Source organism: Typopeltis vanoorti, chromosome 25 (genome assembly GCF_054136105.1).
Source record: "Typopeltis vanoorti isolate ZY-2024b chromosome 25, IOZ_Tvanoo_1.0, whole genome shotgun sequence".
Lineage (NCBI taxonomy): Eukaryota > Metazoa > Arthropoda > Arachnida > Uropygi > Thelyphonidae > Typopeltis > Typopeltis vanoorti.
In genome coordinates this window covers 50,540,037-50,560,953 of record NC_143573.1, presented here as the reverse complement: position 1 = coordinate 50,560,953, position 20,917 = coordinate 50,540,037, and the positions used below count along the sequence as shown (strand labels likewise).

The 20,917-nt window shown below is 36.3% G+C and overlaps 1 protein-coding gene across 3 annotated transcripts in view; it reads right to left on the bottom strand.

The window, feature by feature from the left end:
• LOC150092739 (C2 domain-containing protein 5) overlaps window positions 1-20,917 on the bottom strand; it is a 615,319-nt gene that overhangs the window by 399,079 nt on the left and 195,323 nt on the right. For all 3 annotated transcript variants that reach the window (XM_090414825.1, XM_090414826.1, XM_090414824.1), the window contains exon 12: window positions 3,208-3,316. In XM_090414825.1, the coding sequence (XP_090270951.1) occupies window positions 3,208-3,316 (109 nt within the window). The remainder of the gene's footprint in view (window positions 1-3,207; window positions 3,317-20,917) is intronic.

Genomic DNA, 20,917 nt, shown 5'->3' with positions numbered 1-20,917 from the left:
GAAGGAATAATTTTGGATATACCTTTGTAGGATGTTTCTGGGGAAAGGATAATGATCGAATATGATGAAACCAGACCTCTAATCTTGTTTCATCATATTCTATCCTTCTCCTTTCCCCAAAAATTTCTATCTTTCACTTTCTTCCCAAAGAATTCACAGGCCCACCCTTGAAACCAGGTTTTACATTCACATGTCTTTGTCTTTACTTGCAATTCTCCCACATCTCTCTATCTCCACATTTCCAACCCCCGCCCCTGCCCCCACCACCACTATCCCTTTCAGTTATAACATAACTTCACATCACCCTTGAAACTCACGTTTTACATTCACACGTCTTTGTCTTTACTTGCAATGTTCCCACATCTCTCTATCTCCACATTTCCAACCCCCCACCACCACCACCTCCTTTCAGTTATAACATAACTTATAACTTCAGCAGTAACATAAATGTTCATCACCATACATCAGATGACGCTCAGTAAGAAGACAACCAGGAATATCCTACAAAGGTATGTCCAAAATTCCTCCATTCTTATATTCTTCATGTATCTATATCTTTAAAACATCAGTAATGCCCTAAAATTTCAGTAAAAAGCCAATGACATCATAAAAGGAATACTCCTAAAGAAAATTAAGAAAAATAGCAATAAAAATTCAAATTTTGTTACACATTGTTGATTTCATCTTAACAAGAAGCCTCAAATATACGAGGGTGGTCTGAAAAGTTCTCGGCCTAACAATGAAAAAAACGAATTTACAATTTCAAAATTATTTTTATTTTTCAACATAATCTTCCTTAAGACTAATACATTTATTTCAATGACGCTCGAGCAAAACAGCAAAATAATTAAAAGAAATATATTAGAAATCAGTATAATAACACTGCACTAACACTAATTTCTCACCTCTCCAGCAAATACTGCACAGCAAAACAAAAATTGAAGTTTTATTGTAGCAGTAAGTACTGTACGAAGGTAGACTGAAAAGTTCTCGGCCTAATAATGAAAAAAACAAAGTTATAATTTCAAAATTATTTTAATTTTCACCATAATCTCCCTTAAGACTAATACATTTATTCCGGCGATGCTCCAGACCACTATCCCGTCCCTGTAGTGGTTCTCAGTAAGATCTGCAAAATACCCCTCTACAGCTGCAATCACCTCTTGATTCGAAGCAAAATGCTGACCAGTGAGGAAGAATTTTAGTTTGGGGAATAGATAGAAGTCAGAGAGAGCCAAATCTGGGGAATAGGGTGGATGTTCCAACAATTCATAGTGCAGATTCCTTAATTTTGATGAAATTAAGAAAAATTCCTGATGAAAGATGATTTTTTCTTCTGCAAACTGGGTCTTTTCTCACAAATTTTTTCGTCTAGTCTGATTAAAAGATCAGAATAATATTCCCCAGTTATTGTTTTACCCTTTTGCCCTTAATAAAAAAATGCCTTTAGCATCCTAAAACACCGATGCCATGACTTTTCCTGCTGATTGTACCGACTTTGTCTTCTTTGGAGCTGAACAACTGGCTTCTGTCCACTGTTTTGACTGCTGTTTGGATTCTGGTATGTAATGGTGAATCCAAGTCTCATCCATAGTAATAAATCGATGCCCAAATCAGTTTTTTTCTTGTTAAAATGCTCCAAGCACTGGTCAAAGATTTTCGAAAAAGGAGAAAGATAAAATATAATGAATGAAGATTAGAGGTGGGAGTTAGAGGGTGTGAACCGTTTTGACTGAGTCAATAAATATTAATTGTCCATAAATAAGTCTATAAATATTAGTATCAATTTTAGAGGAGTAACACGGAAAATTTCCAGAAATAATATTTATAGTTATTATCTGGTATTTCTACGACAGTTTATTTTAGAAATGACAACTAACAGTAGTAATGGTTGTAATATTTTGAATTTTTTTAAGAAAAAAAGAAAAACTAATATCACTTAATTTTCTTTTTTCTTTCTTTCTTCTTCTTCTTCTTCTTTTTTTTTTTTTTTTTTTTGTGGCATGAACATAAACAGTTTTACACAGAGAAAATATAGCACAGTGCCTGTTTCAACAGATACAACATTATTTCCATATTTCTTTTGTCAAAATGGTAAAATAAAGTAACAGATTTTGAATGCTGTTTGTGAAAACTTTCAAACTAGTAGAAAATTAGATAGAGTAGTTATTTTTAATCCAGTTCTAGGAGCAGAGAAGGGGGGGGGGCATTAGAAATCTTCAAAATAAGCAGAAATTTTGAATAATTCTGTATAAAATATCTTTCATATATTTTTGCCATATCTACAGTGGTTAAGCACTGGATATTAGAGGAATGTGTACCCAACAAAAAAACTCAACAAAAAAAATCATCTATTGCAATTTTAAGCAGAAGATTTGAAGGAATTCCTGCTGAAATATCATTGGATATAAATTTTGGATATTAAAAAAAAGTCTCGCAATCAGAAAGTGAGTAATGCAATTTAACATCATCTGTTGTTCATAAAAATGAAGTATGTATTTTACAAGGAAACAAAACAAGAATTCATATTTATAAATAATTAACAATGATTTTCAATAATGCAAATCAAAATGAAAGAACATAAATTGTCGTGTTTCACTGCACTGATTTGAAGGAAAAAAGACAGTAAATTTACTACAACTCAATGAATTCGCTGCAAAGACTGATCTGTGGTTATTTCAGGACTGATTATATTTCTGTAAATTCTGTCTTTTTTATTTTTGTGAAGAGATAATAAATTGTGCACCAAAAAATTTAAATATCAAAGGACAGTGAAAGGAATTCCAAGTAATTAGAATTCAAGACAAGTGACACAAAAGTTGCCCCATTACAGCTAATGGCTCTACAATCAAAATTAAGGAAGAGGGAAATTGCACAATAAAGGTAGAATGCCGATGATGTTTTGATCCATAAAAAATGCTAAGGTGGTCCTGACAATTTCATCTACCTCAGCCAGTAGAGAAGTTAATAAAAATTATTATGGTTACTATTATTATTCAGGACCTTCATAGAGTCACAAGATTCATCATAAGAGGGCCCATCTTAAACAACACAACAAGTCTATCGTACCATTTTTAAAATGCATTCACTGTTCATGCTCTCTCACTAACTTTTTTTTTTTTTAACTGAAATTAAGTAACTTATATTTTCTGCATGTGTTATTACATTTCCAGTCAAAATTATAAATAGTTTTAAAATCTAACTTACCAGGGTGATTAATTTGACTTAGGAGCTTAACCGATCTTGCTGATACTACTCCTCCAATATTCTGGATAAAGCCAGGAACAAACTTTTTCATTGTTATAAAAGGATATTCCTAAGATTTTCAAAATAAATAACTTTTAGAACATTCTCAAGTTTCACAAAGTAAATCACATTTTTTTTTTTTTATCATAAGAAATATTTAGTAAGAAAATGTACAATTTTTTTAGATTGGTATGCTTTTTTTTTTTTTTTGTCTGTAATGGCATACAAACATATTTCAAATAATTTATCAATATCAATTTATCTAAATAAACTGTATTCTGCTTATTTAAAAAAAAAACTGTTTCTATTATATCACACAGACAAGGTTTAATAGTAGTAAATACTACAAGAAATAAATTTAAGTCTTATGAAAAATTAGATCCGATTACCACACACATGCATGCCCCCCCACACACACACACAGAGTTAAATACTTAATTTTTTTTTTTTTTTTTACACTACCACAGCTCGACCAATATGGTGAGAATGTTATGCTAACAATGTATAATTTTTCATTAAATGAGTTAATGCTTTTAAGTCTTCCTCCTAACTGTATTGCATAAAAAACTGGTTAAGAGCAAGATGCTGGTTGGCAAGACAGATGTTCCATTCCATCTTTTTTTAATTATTTTATTTTTTGCTCTTAACTTATTGTGACCGATGACGATGATCATCGTCATCGGTCACAATAACGATGACGATGATCTGTCATTTTTTGTTGCTTATCAAAATTGAGATTTTGATAAGCAACAAAATGGTTTTAATTAAATTTATTATAATTAATATCAGATAAATATTTAATTTAATTAATTAATAAACTAATTTTAATGCACCTCTGTAGCGCAATTGGAAGAACAATGGAACATCATGCCCTTTGATTGGAAAAGACCTGCATTTGATTCTCATCATGACAAGAGGAATCTTTATACCGCTTTTTGAAATGAAGGTGAGTTCATCAATCTCATATGGAATTAGCAGGGTTTTATCACCCAGAAACTTGATTTTTTTTCATCCTGAATACTGGCAAATTGGCCAGGAGTGCCCTTCCACGATGATGCCACTGGAGGTTGTCATGCAATGATAATAACGAATTTTAAAAATATAGACGAATAAAATAAGGATATAAAAAAGAAAGGCAAAGTCATTGTGTCTGTAGGAGTAGAGTTCTAAATATCCTTGGCTATATCCTGCATCTCATTATCTTTTCCAATCCAGAGAAGGATTGGTAAAGATAATGAGAGTTTAGCTTAGGCTAAGTGATCATCCACCTCTTGTAACAACTGAAAACTGCAAATTATATAATAGCCTTATTAGTGATGAAGAGGAAGTTACATTATTTACTTCATCTCTGTGGATTAAGTAGCAACTGTCCTTTCAACTGTGTGCATGTGCATGCACAACTACAGGTGACAGTGGCATCATCCAGGACATCTGATAATAATGAACAGACTATATATATATATATGTGGCAAATATTCCAGGTGTGCAGCTAATCCACCAAATAACAATATCACCGATATTATATTCTTGCATTTATTCCTGTTAGAGACTTTTTGTTTCCAGACTTCATGTGATTCCTAAAAGTAAACACAATATACTTAATGCTTCATGAAGAGGGCACTATTACACCTGATATCTTAAGAATGTAGAATTCTCAGCTATCATGGTGTAACATGAAGAATAAATAAATTAAAAACCCTGCATAAAAGATAATAGATGAATTATTTAAAAGAAAAGGAAATATTCTTGCACCCAATAAAATATATAAAATATAAAGGTGTTTGTTGAACTAACTAACAAAAGAGAAAGAATATATTAATGTTGTGATATGATATAAGAAAGTAAATTTAACTAAATAAGACAGAAAAGGATTAGTCATAAGAGATGGTATGTGAGAGGCTAGAGATTAAAATATAAAATAAATTCATAGAGAAATTTTGGAAAGGGGATTAAGTTAGAGGCTAGCACAAGAAAAACAACAGACTATCGCTCAGCGCCGATTCCCGGATTGAGACATCGTTACGGGCTCGCCGACCAAAGGACGTTTGGCAGAAAAATGCCACCCTAATTGGTCAGTAAAGTAAAATCAAATAAGGGGCGGGGAAAAAAAGTTAAAGAAAGGTGCTGTTAGAAGAGCAAGTATAAAAGGGTTGGAACCCCCACGGGGCTTTTAGAGACTTTGAGGCTTTTAGACCTTTTTGGCTTTGTTTTTTTTGGTTCTGTTCCAGGAGAGTTCTTCACGAGCTCCATCGTATGGGTTTCACGGTGTTTTCCTGAGTGGCGAAATTGGAGTTATATCTCCATCGTCATAACACGGAACAAAAGTGAGCGGAATTTCGGTTCCGTATTTCCTATGTAAGAAGCAAAGAATGCCATATAGTCGAGGAAAAGAAAGCATATTCTTTGTGTTTCAACTTCAGTGACAACCACGAAAAAGGGAAAGCTGTAAAGAAATCGATATCCGTGTCGCGAGTTGCACAGCCGTTATTTAGACAATTCAAAGTGTGTCCTGAATAACGAAAGGTAAAGACCGTGTAGGGAAAGTTCAATTCAAAAAGGGAACATAGGAGAAGCAGATTATCGGAGAGGTTATACCAGGATACTTCAATCAGAAAAAGATAGAGGTCCATATGGAAAACTCAGGAAAGAAAGGTACTGTAAATTATATCTCGTGTTAACTAAGATTCGTCTGTATTAGTTATCATTATTCTAATACTGAACTGTTGAAGTGACCAAGAAAACAATACTAGGACTTTAGTATCTGACAGAATATATTGAAAGTAAGCTGACTAGTGTTAATGTTATAGGAGTAATTAAGTGTCCTGAGAATTTTGCATGTCTATTATATTGTATAAGAAAGTTTAAATGTCATAGTTATGTGTTAGTGCAGTAAATAGTTTAGTTAAGCTACTTAAGTTTGGATAGTTTAAATAGTGTGAATTACTCTATGTCCATGTCATATGAAGTTATGTGTTGAATGCGTATGGCGGCATGATCGTAATACCCATTATAGGATCATAGCTTAATTATTTATGATAAGCTAATGTCAGTTTGTAAATATTTAGTATAGCATTGAATTGAGTAATAACTAAAATTTGAATTGTACCATGTTAAGGAATTTAATAAACCTTTTGTCCAATGATAAAACAGTTGTAAATTGCTGTCCAATGCACCACTTAAAAAATTACGAACCTAATCACGCGGGAAATTAACGTGTTAAGAAACGAGATAAAGTGTCACGACTGCAACATAGTTACACTTTCTGCCATATTTTAATTCTTTCTCCTTGTTTTTGCATATAATATCTCAAACTAAACATCCCAAAAGGCGCAGTATAATACAAATATTAGGGGTACTAAGGGGAGAAATAACTTAAGTATTAGTAAATTTTTTGGTGATATCTCGAGCATAGATAATAGTAGAACATAGATGAGAGGAAATTATTAGTTAGAATAAAAATCATAAAATGGGACACAACAGCACTTTACAGCATGTAAACATTGCATCACATTTATGTTAATAGCCTGGGTGTGCATTCAAAATACATACATCTTTGAGCCCTTTGAAAAGATATACAGATGATGCAGAAGGTCAAATTCTTATTCCAGTAGTTTTGAACTGCTCAGGTGAGACAGGGTGAGCTCTGATATAATAACACATAGAGGCTGTGAGTGGTTATTGTGTCAACCAATCCAATTGAACGTTGTCATTTGTCACGAGTTGCTGTTTTTTTTGTTTTCTGAGTTTCATCTGTTTTGCGTGCATGAAGTGTGAACTGATGTAGTAGGCAAGATTTTATATATAATTTTCGATAAATTTATAACTTTTTTGAACATATTTACAATAGGAATCAATATTATAGTCGGAGGAGGTAAGCCTCCTCCTCTTCCACATTTTACACTTTTGAGTAATTCAAATATCCCAACCAAATATAGCATTCTCCTTCATTATTTTTTCTAACATACAGTATCTTAAACAAACACATTGTCCCCCCACAATGTACAGATTTCATCATCATCACGAACCATGGGCTCACTGCCCGTTGATGTCTGATGCCTGTTTCACTATCTTCTTCCACCTTTCTTTGTCCAGTGCACAGTGTTGCAGTTTTTGTACACCCATTCCACACCAGTCTTTTATATCATCTATCCATTCTCTGTATGGTCTACCTCTTCTGTTTAAGCCATCTAAAAATACCAAACATAAATGTCTTTATCTTCCAGTCCTCACTCATTCTACAGATGTGTCCAAATAATTGCAGCTTCCATTTTATAATCTTCTGCATTAGATTCTGTTTTGGTTGTATCTTCTGATAGAGCTCTTCATTTGTGATTTTCGGTACCCATCCTATTCTTAGAATCTTCCTGTAACAAGTTCTTTCAAATACCAAAATTCTTTTTCTTGATTCCTTATTTATTACCCACGTTTCAGATCCATACAGTACACCACTGAAGATGTATGCTTCCAATACTCTTAGTTTTGTTTGCAGACTGATCATTTTACTTTTCCAGATGTTATCCATGGCCTTCAGATTTGTTCTTCCCTTTGCAATCCTGATCTTTATTTCTTTTTTACAGTCCAAGTCATATGTCAGTTTGCTTCCCAAATATGTGAATTGGTCTATATTTTCTATATCAGTTCCATCCACTTGTATCTTTTGTTTCGTGTTTTTCTCACCAAATACCATTGTCTTTGTTTTTTCAAAGTTCATAACAAGTCCAAATCTCTTCCCTTCCTCATTTAACAGTTCCAGTGTTTTTTGTAGTTCTCTTTCATCTTCTTCAATAATAACAATGTCATCTGCAAATCTCAGATTGTTAATTCTCATTCCGTGTACAGATATTCCTTTGGCATCTTCTTTCATTTTATCCATTGCTCTTTCTAAATGTGTGATGAAAATGTTTGGTGATATTGGGTCTCCCTGTCTAGTACCTCTGCTTGTTTTAAACCATTTCCCCAAATCATCACCTATTCTAATTGCTGCAACTGCATTCTGATAAACATCTTTTAATATAGCTATTAGTTTTTTATCAATTCCATAGGATTCCAGAACTGCTAATGTCACTTTCTGGTCAATACTGTCAAATGCTTTCTGAAAATCAACAAAGCAAGTATATATGTTTTTGTTTTTTCTCCTAGCTTTCTCTGCTCTTAACCTCGTTGTCAAAATCTGTTGAATTGTAGTTCTATCCTTCCTAAATCCTGCTTGCTCGTCTGCAAGGTATGCTTCCAATTGTGTTCTCAATCTTTCTGTCAATATGATCATCATCACTTTACCAAGGTGACTTATCAAGGCAATTGTTCTATAATTTTTACATTCTAGCTTATTTCCTTTCTTGTATAATGTTACTAATATTGATTTCACCCACTCCTCTGGCATTTTCCTTTCTTTCTATACCATATTGGATGGATGGTATACCAGCTCGTGTAGTACGAGAAGCAGCTAAAGAATTGTCAGTACCCTTGACCATTTTGTTTAATTTGAGTCTCGGGTCTGGGTTAGTCCCGAGTGGGTGGAAGGAGGGGAAAATAGTTCCACTGCATAAAGGTGGTTCCAAGACTGCTGTTGTAAATTACCGACCGATTAGCATATCAGGAATCATTGTCAAGGTCTTAGAGAAATTAGTCAAGAAAAGAATACAGGATTGGATAGATGAAAATGGGATATTGTATGGGGGACATGGTTTTGTGAAGGGTAGATCATGCCTCAGTAACTTGCTCACGTTTTATAACACAGTGACGGCTGAACTGGATAGGGGTAATGGGTTTACAGTGATACTACTGGACCTTGCCAAGGCCTTGGACAGGATACCACATGGAACCCTAATCAGTAAACTGGAGCAGATGGGGATAGATATAGGGTTGGTGAGATGGATAGGAGGGTGGTTGAAGGAGAGACCAGAGAGTGGTTTATTCAGGAGTGGAGTCAAAAAGATGTCTTGTGACTAGTGGAGTGCCGCAGGGCTTTGTTCTTGGACCACTGCTTTTCAATTTGTTCATCAATGATATTGGAAAGGATTTGAGAGGAAGTGTTCACTTGTTTGTTGACTGATGATGCAAAGTTGGGTAGAGCAATTGTGAGTGCACAGGATGTCAACATTTTACAGGATGATTTGGATAGTTTGGAAGACTGGGCTAGGAAAAATGGATGTCAGTTTAATGTGGCAAAGTGTAAGGTTATGCACTTTGGAGTGAAAAGAATAGCAGCAGTATATCGCATAGGTGGCACCGTACTCCAGGAGATTGATGAGGCCAGGGATTTGGGAGTGCTGGTGGATAGGGAGTTAAAGTTTAGGGGGCACATTGCAAAAGTAACTAAAACAGCTCACCAAATCACTTGGCTTATGAAAAATACTTTAACATGCAGAGAGAAGCAAGTTGTTGTTCCTCTGTATCGAGCCTTGATAAGACCCCATCTGGACTTCTGTGCCCAGTTATGGGCACCAGGGTTTCTTCGTGATGGGGAGGAAGTGGAGAGGGTCCAGAGACGAGTGACCAAGATGATAGCAGGTCTGTGGAATGAACCTTATGAGAATAGGTTGAGGATTTGTGGGTTGCAGAAATTGGACAATAGGCGAAGGAGGGGTGATATGATTGAGACATTCAAATTACTGAAGGGTTTTTATAAGATTGATCCAGAAGATATTTTTGAAAATATGACTGGTGGTGGGAGGACTAGGGGCCATGCATGGAAGCTGGGCAAGAGCGTGGGTGACAAGGGTGTTAGAGCTAGGTTTTTTACTTGGAGAATGGTGAATGAGTGGAATAAGCTTTCAGAGTCTGTTGTGGGTGCTACGACCGTGAATGAGTTCAAGGCAAGATATGATAGATACTGTGTGAATGTTGAATAGTTGTTCCAGACATGATGTTAGGGCCTCCCTCAATGAGTCTGTTGACTCCTTGGAGTTTCCCGGAACAATAATAATAATAACAATAATAATAATAATATTACATAGTTGGTGCATTTCTGTAACCATACTTTCACCACCATATTTAATCATTTCTCCAGTAATGTTATTGTTACCAGGACTCTTGTTGTGTTTTAGCTGTCCTATTGCTTTTTCTACCTCTCCTCTTAAAATGTCCGTATCATGCTCATTACCTGGTGGTAATGAGCATGATACGGACATGCTCATTACCTGGTGGTGATATCTGCTTCAATTCTTCAGTCAGTTTCCCAACGCTATCTGAATCTAGTTTTTCTTCATATAACTCACTACAGTATCTTGTTCACTGCTATACAATTTTTTCTTTATTCATCAATACTTTGCCTTTTTCATCTTTAATTGTGGTCTGTTTTGGTTGCCACTTTCTATTAATGGTTCTGATCATTTTGTATACCTCCCTTGTTTTATGCTCTCCATAGTACTATTCTATATTGTTGTATTGGGCTTCTAACCATTTCATCTTATCCATTCTGACTGCTTTTTTCACCTCATTACACTTTCTTCTATATTGCTCTTCTATTTGTTCTGATGCATCCCTTCTCATCTTCAACATTCTTTTCTCCTGTACTAACTTCAGTGTTTCTTGTGTAATCCATTTCTTTTTGATCTTCTCTTCTTCTGGTACTGTTTCTTCAAATGCATCTTCTATCACCTTCATTACTCTTTTCACTCTTAAATTCGAGTTTTTTCCCTTCTCCACACTTTTAAGTTTCTCTTCTAACACTGTTCTGTACCTTCTCCCTATTTCTGCTTCACTTATTCGTGCTGTATCTCTTCTATTCTGATGTTGGGGTTTATATTTCTTTTTTTAATTTCATCTTGATGTTTGCAATGACTAAACTATGGTCTGAGTCTATATCCGCTCCTTGAAAAGTTCGACATTGCTGTACTGATGTTATCCATCATCTTTTAATCATATCAATCACGTTTTTGGTTTTCCCATCATTTGATCGCCATGTCCATTTTCCACACTCCTTTTGTTGGAATCTTGTGTTACAGATCATCATCTCGTAGTCCACAGCAAATTCTAACAATTTTTAACCTTGTTCATTTCTTTCTCCGAAACCATATTTTCCCATAACTCATTTTCCCAACCACATTTTCCCAACCATCATTATCTATTCCAACTTTGGCATTCCAATCTCCTTCAATAATTAGCACATCTTGCTTTGGTATTGTTTCTATTGTCTCTGTCAGATCTTTGTAGAATAAGTCAATATCCTCATCTGTGCTGCCAGATGTGGGTGCATATATCTGGACTATTGATATGTTGAATGGCTTTGCCTGAAATCTTGCTACTATGATTCGTTCATTAACTGGTTTGTAGACTAATAGTGCCTCTCGAGCTCTTTTGCTAAGAAGGAAGCCAACTCCTGCTTCGTGCATGGTGTCATGTCCTGACCATATTACTTCGCATCCATTGATCTCTCCAGATGATGTCCATCTCTGCCAATCCTAGTATATCCCACCAATATCTCTTCATTTCCTCACGAAGTAGTTCTAATTTTCCTGGCATCCAGAGTGTCGCACATTCCACGTTCCTACTGATAACAGTTCTGTTAGTTTCAGTTTCTGTTTCCTTTCGGTATCCCACTTTTCGATCCAACCCTGATCGCTCGATTGGTATCGTGGGCCTTGTTTATCCAGGCGACGCCCAAGCCGGCATGTTGTAGCTGTTGATTGTATAGAGTGTGTAGATTTGGTTTCAATTAATTGATAAATTAAAATATTCAAAGTTATCCTACAATTAATTGCATTAGACCAATTAAGATGAGCATGCTTGCTGAGAGTCTTGGCCTGGATAGTGATTAGGAATTGGGGATGAAATAGAAAATGAAGTTAGAATAATTTCAGTTAGAATAATTTCTAACTGAAATTATTCTAACTGAAACATTCCAGTTAGAATAATTTCTCTTATTTGGTCACAGCAGGTGTTTCAGTCAGGAAAATGAAAACAATAATTAGATAATAGAAAGGAGGAATGGAGATCATCTCATTGAGGTTGGATTAAATTATGATCTGAGTAACAAAGAGGAGCACTGACATTTATAGTATAACTGGAAGGAGATTTGATTAAGATAAGGTCAACAAAGTTGGAAAAATGGTGAGCTTATTTAGTGTGTTGATGAACTATTTGTTTAAGACTAATGCTACCAGCAAATATCATTTTTTTCAGCCATATCAAATCAGATTTATGGATGTTGAAATGCCTAATAAAAATAACCTTGTTGTTTGGGTATTTAGACAAAAGATAATCTAAAGCTTTCAAAATAAATACTCACTAAAGATCTCTAAATTCTGATAAATTATCAAAATTTTGAAAGCTGTAAAGATAGGAAATGATAGGCAAAAAAAAAAGTGTGACAAGGAAATTTTGAGCCAGGGTAGATCAAAGAGGAGATTCTAGGTTTAGCATTCTCTGACAAATGCAAATGTACCATCCTTGTATAAATAAAATCGTTGCAGTGTAATTTCTGGAGATTATCCATTGAGGTTCAGATTAGGATGACTATATGCAATGGTGAACATAACGTATGTATAGTATACATCACATGTCCCATTACCAGTGATCATTATAATGCAGGAATTTGAAGTACTCTTCATATTCAATTTAAATCCTGTACAGCCTGTTTGACCAAATTATGTTAAACTGAATACATGTTGGATCCCGTAAAAAGCTGTTGTGCAGGGGGTTTCTGAAGACACACCACTCAGTCTCATAACTAATAACAAACCTATATAATAGACTACTTCATCTCAAGAATGACTATCAATTGAGTCTCAGCATGAATTTATCGCCCAATCTAGGTAACATACAACAACCAAATAAATAGTGAAACCATTTAGTCAATACAATCTGACCTGGAGACTCTTAACTTGCCAGAACTATAAAAATTCTAGAAATGTTGGCTTACTTTATGATTAATTCCTGTCTCCTTCCAAAAACTGGAACACAAACATCAAAATACAAGGCATGCAGCCTTTTGCATTTTAACAACTGTTCAGTCAATTATAATTTTCTTGAATCTAATGTTGAACTAATACAGGACTTGATAAAATAAGTTGCCTGATGCACTGACACTAAAATATCAGTCTCTAATCATTTGAAAGTTATACTGATACTATGAAATTTTAATTTTTATTTTATTCATCTTTATATATTATTATTATCATTATTATTATTACAGACCTCCAGAAAGTCATGGACTCATTCAGGGAGACCCACACCACACCCACAGGAGATACATTCCAATCATGAACTACTCTATAAGAGAAAAATCTAGCACTTCACTCCTTTCTTCAGTGCCTTCATTTTCAACTTCCAGGAATGCCTTCTTATCCCCCCTCTCTCTCTCTCTCTCTCTCTCTTCAGCCATTTTCAGTCCACTGCTGAACGAAGGTCCTCCAGTTCCTTCCATCTTTCTCTATCTTCCATAAAATTAAAAATTTCATTTACTGGTATACTATATGACCCTTTCAAACGTTTGCAGATGTCTATCATATTGTCCCTCTTTCTTCTCTTTGCAGGTGTCTACAGTCAGTCAAGAAAGTCTCAATCTGTCCTCATAATCTACATTCAACAGTTCCAGTATCACCCCAATTTCTCTACTCTATCTGCATCACATCAGAAACCAGACCAGTGCACAATAGACCAGAAGAGGTTGTATTAAAGTACAGTAAATAGTCATATCAAAGCTTTGTAAAAAGACAGAATTACTTCCTTATCCTTACATATCAATGTTTGTTTCAGCATTGCAATGATCCTATGGGCTGTATTTGCAATCTTTGCCATATGGCCTTCAACATCCTATCTATCTACCCTATCCAATACCAAAGTACATAGCTTCATATATATATATATATATATATATATATATATACTAACATTGTAGTCACAGCCATTTCAACATGCTCACACTCCAGGGAGTCCAAAGACTCATCGAGGGAGGGCACCTACTCAACAACTCTGTCTTCACCACTCAATCCATCAGCTGACCGCAACTACACCAATGCCATGTACCACTAGTTTTTCCACAGACAATCACAAACATCCATGTCCATGGCAGAATTCAAACCCACAGCTTTTTGGTTGGAAAGCAGATACGCTAACCACTCGGCCAGCCAGGCCGGCTACTATATGTAGCTGCTTTCAATGCTATATCCTATCAAAGCCTTAGCAAAGTCCAAATATCATGACATATCCATTCCACTTGTCTAACTTAACTGGAAGTTTATTAAAGAGTTAAAGATGCCAAACTATTGTAAACCTGGTTTTACTCCATTTCCCAAGTAAACAAACAGACAAATAAGTCAAGTTTGCACCTGCATGTATTGCAAGTCTAGGCAACTCATGGTCAAGGTAGAATAAGCTCTGATCACTATTCTTAATATTTACCCTTAATGCAAAGCCCATCTCCTTGAGGAGATGTATGATGCTATGCATTAAAGGCAAGGGGCCACTACCCAGACCGGTTTCGACCTTTATTGAGGTCTCATCAGTGGGAGCCAGGCTTAGAAATACCAAGGTTAAGTAATACAGAGCTTATAAGTATTTTACCAAAAGTTACCATAAGGTGCTTTGACCTCAGGGAGATGGGCTTTACATTAAGGGTAAATATTAAGACTAGTGATCAGAGCTAATTCCACCTTTACCACGAGTTGCCTAGACTTGCACTACGTGCAGGTGCAAACTTGATTTATTTGCTGTTTGCTTACTTGGGAAATGGAGTAAAACCAGGTTTAAAATAGCTTGGCATCCTTAACATATATTATATTCAAGGTAAAAAACTTTCTACATCTATCTCTCATCCTGAGATTTTTATTTAATAAGGTCAAAGCACCTTATGGTAACTTGTTTTGGTAAAATATTTATAAGTTCTGTATTACTTAACCTTGGTATTTCTAAGCCTGGCTTCCACTGATGAGACCTCAATAAAGGTAGAAACCAGTCTGGGTAGTGGCCCCTTGCCTTTAATGTATAGCATCATACATCTCCTCAAGGAGATGTGCTTTGCATTAAGGGTAAATATTAAGAATAGTGATCAGAGGTTATTCCACCTTTACCACGAGTTGCCTAGACTTGCACTACTTTGCAGGTCACCTAGACTTGCACTACATGCAGGCGCAAACTAGACTTATTTGTCTGTTTGCTTACTTGGGAAATGGAGTAAAACCAGGTTTAAAATAGCTTGGCATCTTTAACATATATTATACTCAAGGTAAAATACTTTCTACATTTCGATACAAAATAAATAACGGAAAAAACTCACGTAGAAAGATTATTTAATAGTATAATTTTCGCCTGTGTGTCACAGGCATCTTCAGTACATTAAGCTCAAAATTAAACACTAACTGACAATTCCAAAAAGGAATTGTCAGTTAGTGTTTTTTGTTGCCTTTTGACCGTTTAGAAAAATCTCCACCTTTCTCACGTCTCCTAAGGACAAGCTCCCACATCTTAATCATCCAGGTGTCTACCAGATTCCGTGCTCTTGTGGATTATCTTATTTCGGACAAACAGGAAGATCTGCCTCTATTTGGCTAGAAGAACACCAATCTTATATTGAATACTTTAAACCTGAAAAGTCTGGACTTTCTGAACATGCCATCTTCACTAGACACAGAGTTCATTGGAGAAAGACAAGAGTTCTTCACAAAAATCAGTTTCTCATGGAACGCCTTTATAAAGAAACATGTGAAACTCTACTCATTCTCCTAACTTAAACAGATCCGACAGCTTACGTCTATCCCCTTTATGAGAGATAGTACTTTACAAATCAGCTAATCTTTCCTAACTTTTTATTGTATTAATTTTTTTTATTTTTTTTTAGGAAAGTTATTAACCTTTTTAGTTATCTTACACCAGCTACATAGGTGGTGCTTTTTGGAATTGTCAGTTAGTGTTTAATTTTGAGCTTAATGTACTGAGGATGCCTGTGACACACAGGCAAAAATTATACTATTAAATAATCTTTCAAAGTGAGTTTTTTCCGTTATTTATTTTGTATCGATATGTCTACTCACAGTATACTTCTTTTAAAACTTTCTACATTTATTAAAGAGCCTCTGCAGTGCAGTTGGAAGAATGACAGTACGTTGTGCCCTTCAATTGGAAAAGGCCTATGTTCAATTCTAGTCATAATTGAAGGAATTTTAACGTTTTTTTTTTTTTTTTTCAATTGAAGATGAGTTAGCTGATCTCGTACAGCGGTAGCAGGGTTTTTTCCCTCCCAGAAACTCAGGATTTTCATCCTACATACAGACAAATCAGCCTTCAGAACACATACAATTTACAGACAAAAAAAAAATATTAGTGGTAGTGGTGGGCAATATATGGCATTGGTAGTGGCAGTTCAGTGTAGTTGGTGGATTAAGTGGAAGACATGGAGAGTTGTAGAGTAGGTGCCCTCCCTCAATGGTCATTGGACTCCTTGGAGGTGTCACGAAATAATAAAAATTATAAAATAAGAGCAAATTGCTCAAACATGATCTTCCTTTAGTAAAACTATTCCGTTCCCAGAAAAGTATAGCTTGCATGACATCCCATTTCTGTATATGATCTCTTAACCAATTTTTCCGAAATCTTCATCACCATTCCAAAGATACTGATACACAACAGTTAGACATGCTTTTGTGCCACCCATGTGCAATGGGATTATCATACATGCTTTCCACTCCTATGAAATCATACCTATGCAAAGACTTAAATTATACAACACCAGATGCTGAAGATGCTAAAAGAGTTTTCAGCTGAACACTCTTTTAGCATCCTTGCTGATATCCCATCTGTCCCTATTGTTATTATTATTATCCCAAGACCACATGGAGTCAAAAACTCATCTAGGAGGTCCTTCTGTCATACATACACAGCTTATCATACTGCACCTTAAACACACTCAAATTTCCTGCAGACACCACACTCTCAGGCAAGGGATTCCAATCATTCACAACTCTGCATGCAAATCACCTATTTCTCACTCCACTGCTCACATCCTCCTTGTTGATTATTTAGTTTATGCAGTAGATCTAGTATTATTATTATTATTACGGGCAACTCCAAGGAGTCCTTAGACTCATCGAGGGAGGCCCTAAACATCATGTCCATCACAGCTATTTCACATTCACACAGTATCTATCATACTTTGACTTGAACTCATTCACTGTCATAGCACCCACAACAGACTCAGGCAACTTATTCCACTCATTCACCACTCTCTTGCCTAGCTTCCATGGATGTCCCCTAGTCCTCCCACCATCAGTTCTGTTCTCAAAAATATCCTCTGAATTAATCCTATTGAAACCCTTCAGCAATTTGAATGTCTCAATCATATCTCCCCTTTTCCACCTATCAACCAATTTCTGCAACCCACAAATCTTCAACCTGTTTTCATAAGGTTCATTCCATAGATCTGCTATCACCTTGGTCAATCGCCTCTGGATCCTCTCAACCTCCTCCTCATCAAGAAGAAACCTAGGTGTCTTGATTACTGTGCCCAGATCTGGTCATATATTTGATACAGAGGAACAATAACTTGCTTATCTCTGCTCGTCAAAGTATTCTTCAGCATCCAAGTGATTTGATGAGCTGATTTAGCCACTTTTGCGATGTGCCCCTAAACTTCAACTCCCTATCCACCAACACTCCCAAGTCCCTGGCCTCATCAATCTCCTGGAGTGCAGTTCCACCAATGTGATATACTGATGCTAATCTTTTCACCCCAAAATGCATAACCTTACATTTTGCCACATTAAATTGACATCCATTCTCCTTAGCCCAGACCTCCAATCTATCCAAATCATCCTGCAAAATTTTGACATCTTCAGCATTCACTATTGCCCTACCCAACTTAGCATCATCAGCGAACAAATGAACCATTCCTATCAGATCATCCCTATATCGTTAATGAACAAATTAAACAGCAGCGGTCCAAGAACAGAACCCTGTGGCACACCACTAGTCACAGGCCGTCTTTTGGACTCTACTCCTGAGTAAACTACTCTCTGGTATCTCTCCATCAACCACCCTCCTATCCATCTCACCAATCCTATATCCATTTCCATATATTGCAGTTTACGGATTAGACTTCTATGGGGTATCCTGTCAAAGGCATTAGCCAGGTCCAGCAATATAACTGTAAACCCATTACCCTTATCCAGTTCAGCCGTCACGGTGTTATAAAACCTAAGCAAGTTACCGAGGCATGATCTACCCTTCACAAAACCATGCTGTCTTCCACACAGTATCTCATTTTCATCAATCCAGTCCTGTATTTTTCCAAGACCTTGACAACGACTCCTGATATGCTGATCGGTCAGTAATTTGCAACAGTAGTCTTGGATCCTCCTTTATGCAGTGGAACTATTTTCCCCTCTTTCCACCCCTTCGGGACTAAACCAGACCTGAGACTCAGATCAAACAATAAGGTCAAGGGCACTGACAATTCTTTAGCCGCTTCATGTAAGACCCATGCTGATATATCATCCAATCCCATAGATGTATTCACATTAAGGTTCTGTAATAGACTACTCACCTCCACTTCATTCACCACAATTCTCATATAAACTAATGGTTCCTTCAATGTCACTACCTGGATGATATACTCTCACAAAGTGCTCACTCAGTAATTCCACTATATCGACTGATTCAGTGACCTCCTTACCATCAGCATTCCTTAAAATCATTCTGCTATATACAGTTTTTCTTTTACTAACAGCATATGGAAAGAACTGTTTGGGATTCTCTTTAGCTTACATGGCTAATTTCTTTTCATAATCCATTTTTGCTTTTCTCACCACACTTGTTACCCTTCTGGCCTATGCTTTATACCGTTCATGTGCCTGCAGGTCACCTTTCTCCTTAAATTCCTTTCACAGTTGTTTCTTTTTCTGCAACTCAAGTTTAATGATGTTATTCATCTATTTAACCCCTGCTTGATTTACTATTCGGACTCTAGGTATACAGTCAGCCATAACCTCCTGCAAATGCTCCTGGACCACTTCCCATGCCCTATCAACATCCAGCCCTTGCAGTTTTACATGCCATGGCACTGAACCAAGCAATCTCCTAAGCTTGTCATACTTGCCAGCACGGTAATTCCACATGTACCGTCTTAATCGAAAATTTCACACATTTAGCCACCTCCCAGACCACCTTATGATCACTCTCACCAATAGGTGGCAACATGGTCATATTCATTACAGTCAAATTGTCAGATGCTATTATTAGGTCAAGCCCTCTCAAAGCCCTAGTATTTTCCATTACATGCTGTCTCAGATAGTTATCCCTCAGTAATTGGATAAAATCCAGTTCCTTCCTCACATGTGTCCTCTCCTCCTTCCATTCAATGTTACCAGAATTGAAATCCTCCATAATAATTACCCTCCTTCCACTCATTTCATCAATTTGCCTATGCATACTATCTCCATCTATTCCATCACTTGGTCTATAGCAGCACTCAACTACATTTTCTTCCGTTAGTCTCAATCTCACACCAAATAGCCTCAAATGAGCTCTTTTCACTGTCCTGCAATACAACTTCTATTCTCCTTGGTTGCAGTTCATCAGCTATCATCAATAACACTCCCCCCCCATTTTATTCTCTCTGTCCCTCCTGAACACACTATACCCTACACATTCTATCCCACTAACTATATCACCTTCTGTCAGCCATGTTTCACTAATGCCAATAACCTGTGGCCAGGAAGAACCAACGAAGGCCAAACATTCTTCCTTCTTGTTCCTAACACTCATGGCATTAGTATACATGAAATGCAGAGGTCCATTTGTCCCACCCCTATCTTGATGCATTATACTAACTATCCCATTCTGATTTCTTGTCCTTCGTACTGGCTCAAGCACATTTTAAACATTCTTACACTCAACTGCCTCACTGATGTCTGCAAATGCACTTCTTCCCCTCCTTATTAGTTCTAGTTTTCCTGATTTTGCACATCCACTCTCACTTCACTCAGCAACACTTTTTCCAGTCTTCGCACACCAAATCCATTCAAATGTAAGCCATCCATCTTGTACAAATCCTTTCGCCCATCAAACTCACTCCACACATCCACAAACTCCACACCACACCATCTGCATAACCTGCGCATAAAGTCATTTGCGATTATGGCCCTCCTTCTAAACTCTTCTCTGTCTGCTGTAACAGACTTGCTATCCTAACTCTGTCACTCTTTTCTTTCACTACCTCTAAATTTCCGTTCATGTCCTCTTTCATATCAAGTTTACCTCCTTTCAAATCATTCGTTCAAGCTACGACTATCATTTCTTTCACCCTCTGTGCTCTAATACTCTCACTTACATCCTTGATTTTTGCACCTGGTAAGTACGATTTAGTTAAACTCTCATCAATCACACCTCTTACTAACGAGTCACTGTACAACACTCTTTCCTTCATTTCTGAAACACTCCCAATCATATGCTTATTATTCCTTTCGTACACTTGCTTATTTCCATTTGCCAAGGTGCTCGGGAAAGAGTTTTGCAGTCTCTCCAACTGCCGCTTCGCCCTATGTATTACTTCGCGTAACCGTGCGATCTCACTTATTACAGCTAATTTCTCATTGTTTTTCATCATTCAAATCATTTTTTTCTCTCTGTATAATTACTTCCACTCTCTCCTTCATCACCGCTCTCATTGCTATCTTCTACATCACAATTTACTGTCAAACCACTATTTTCTCTCATATTTTTTCTACAACAATTATCT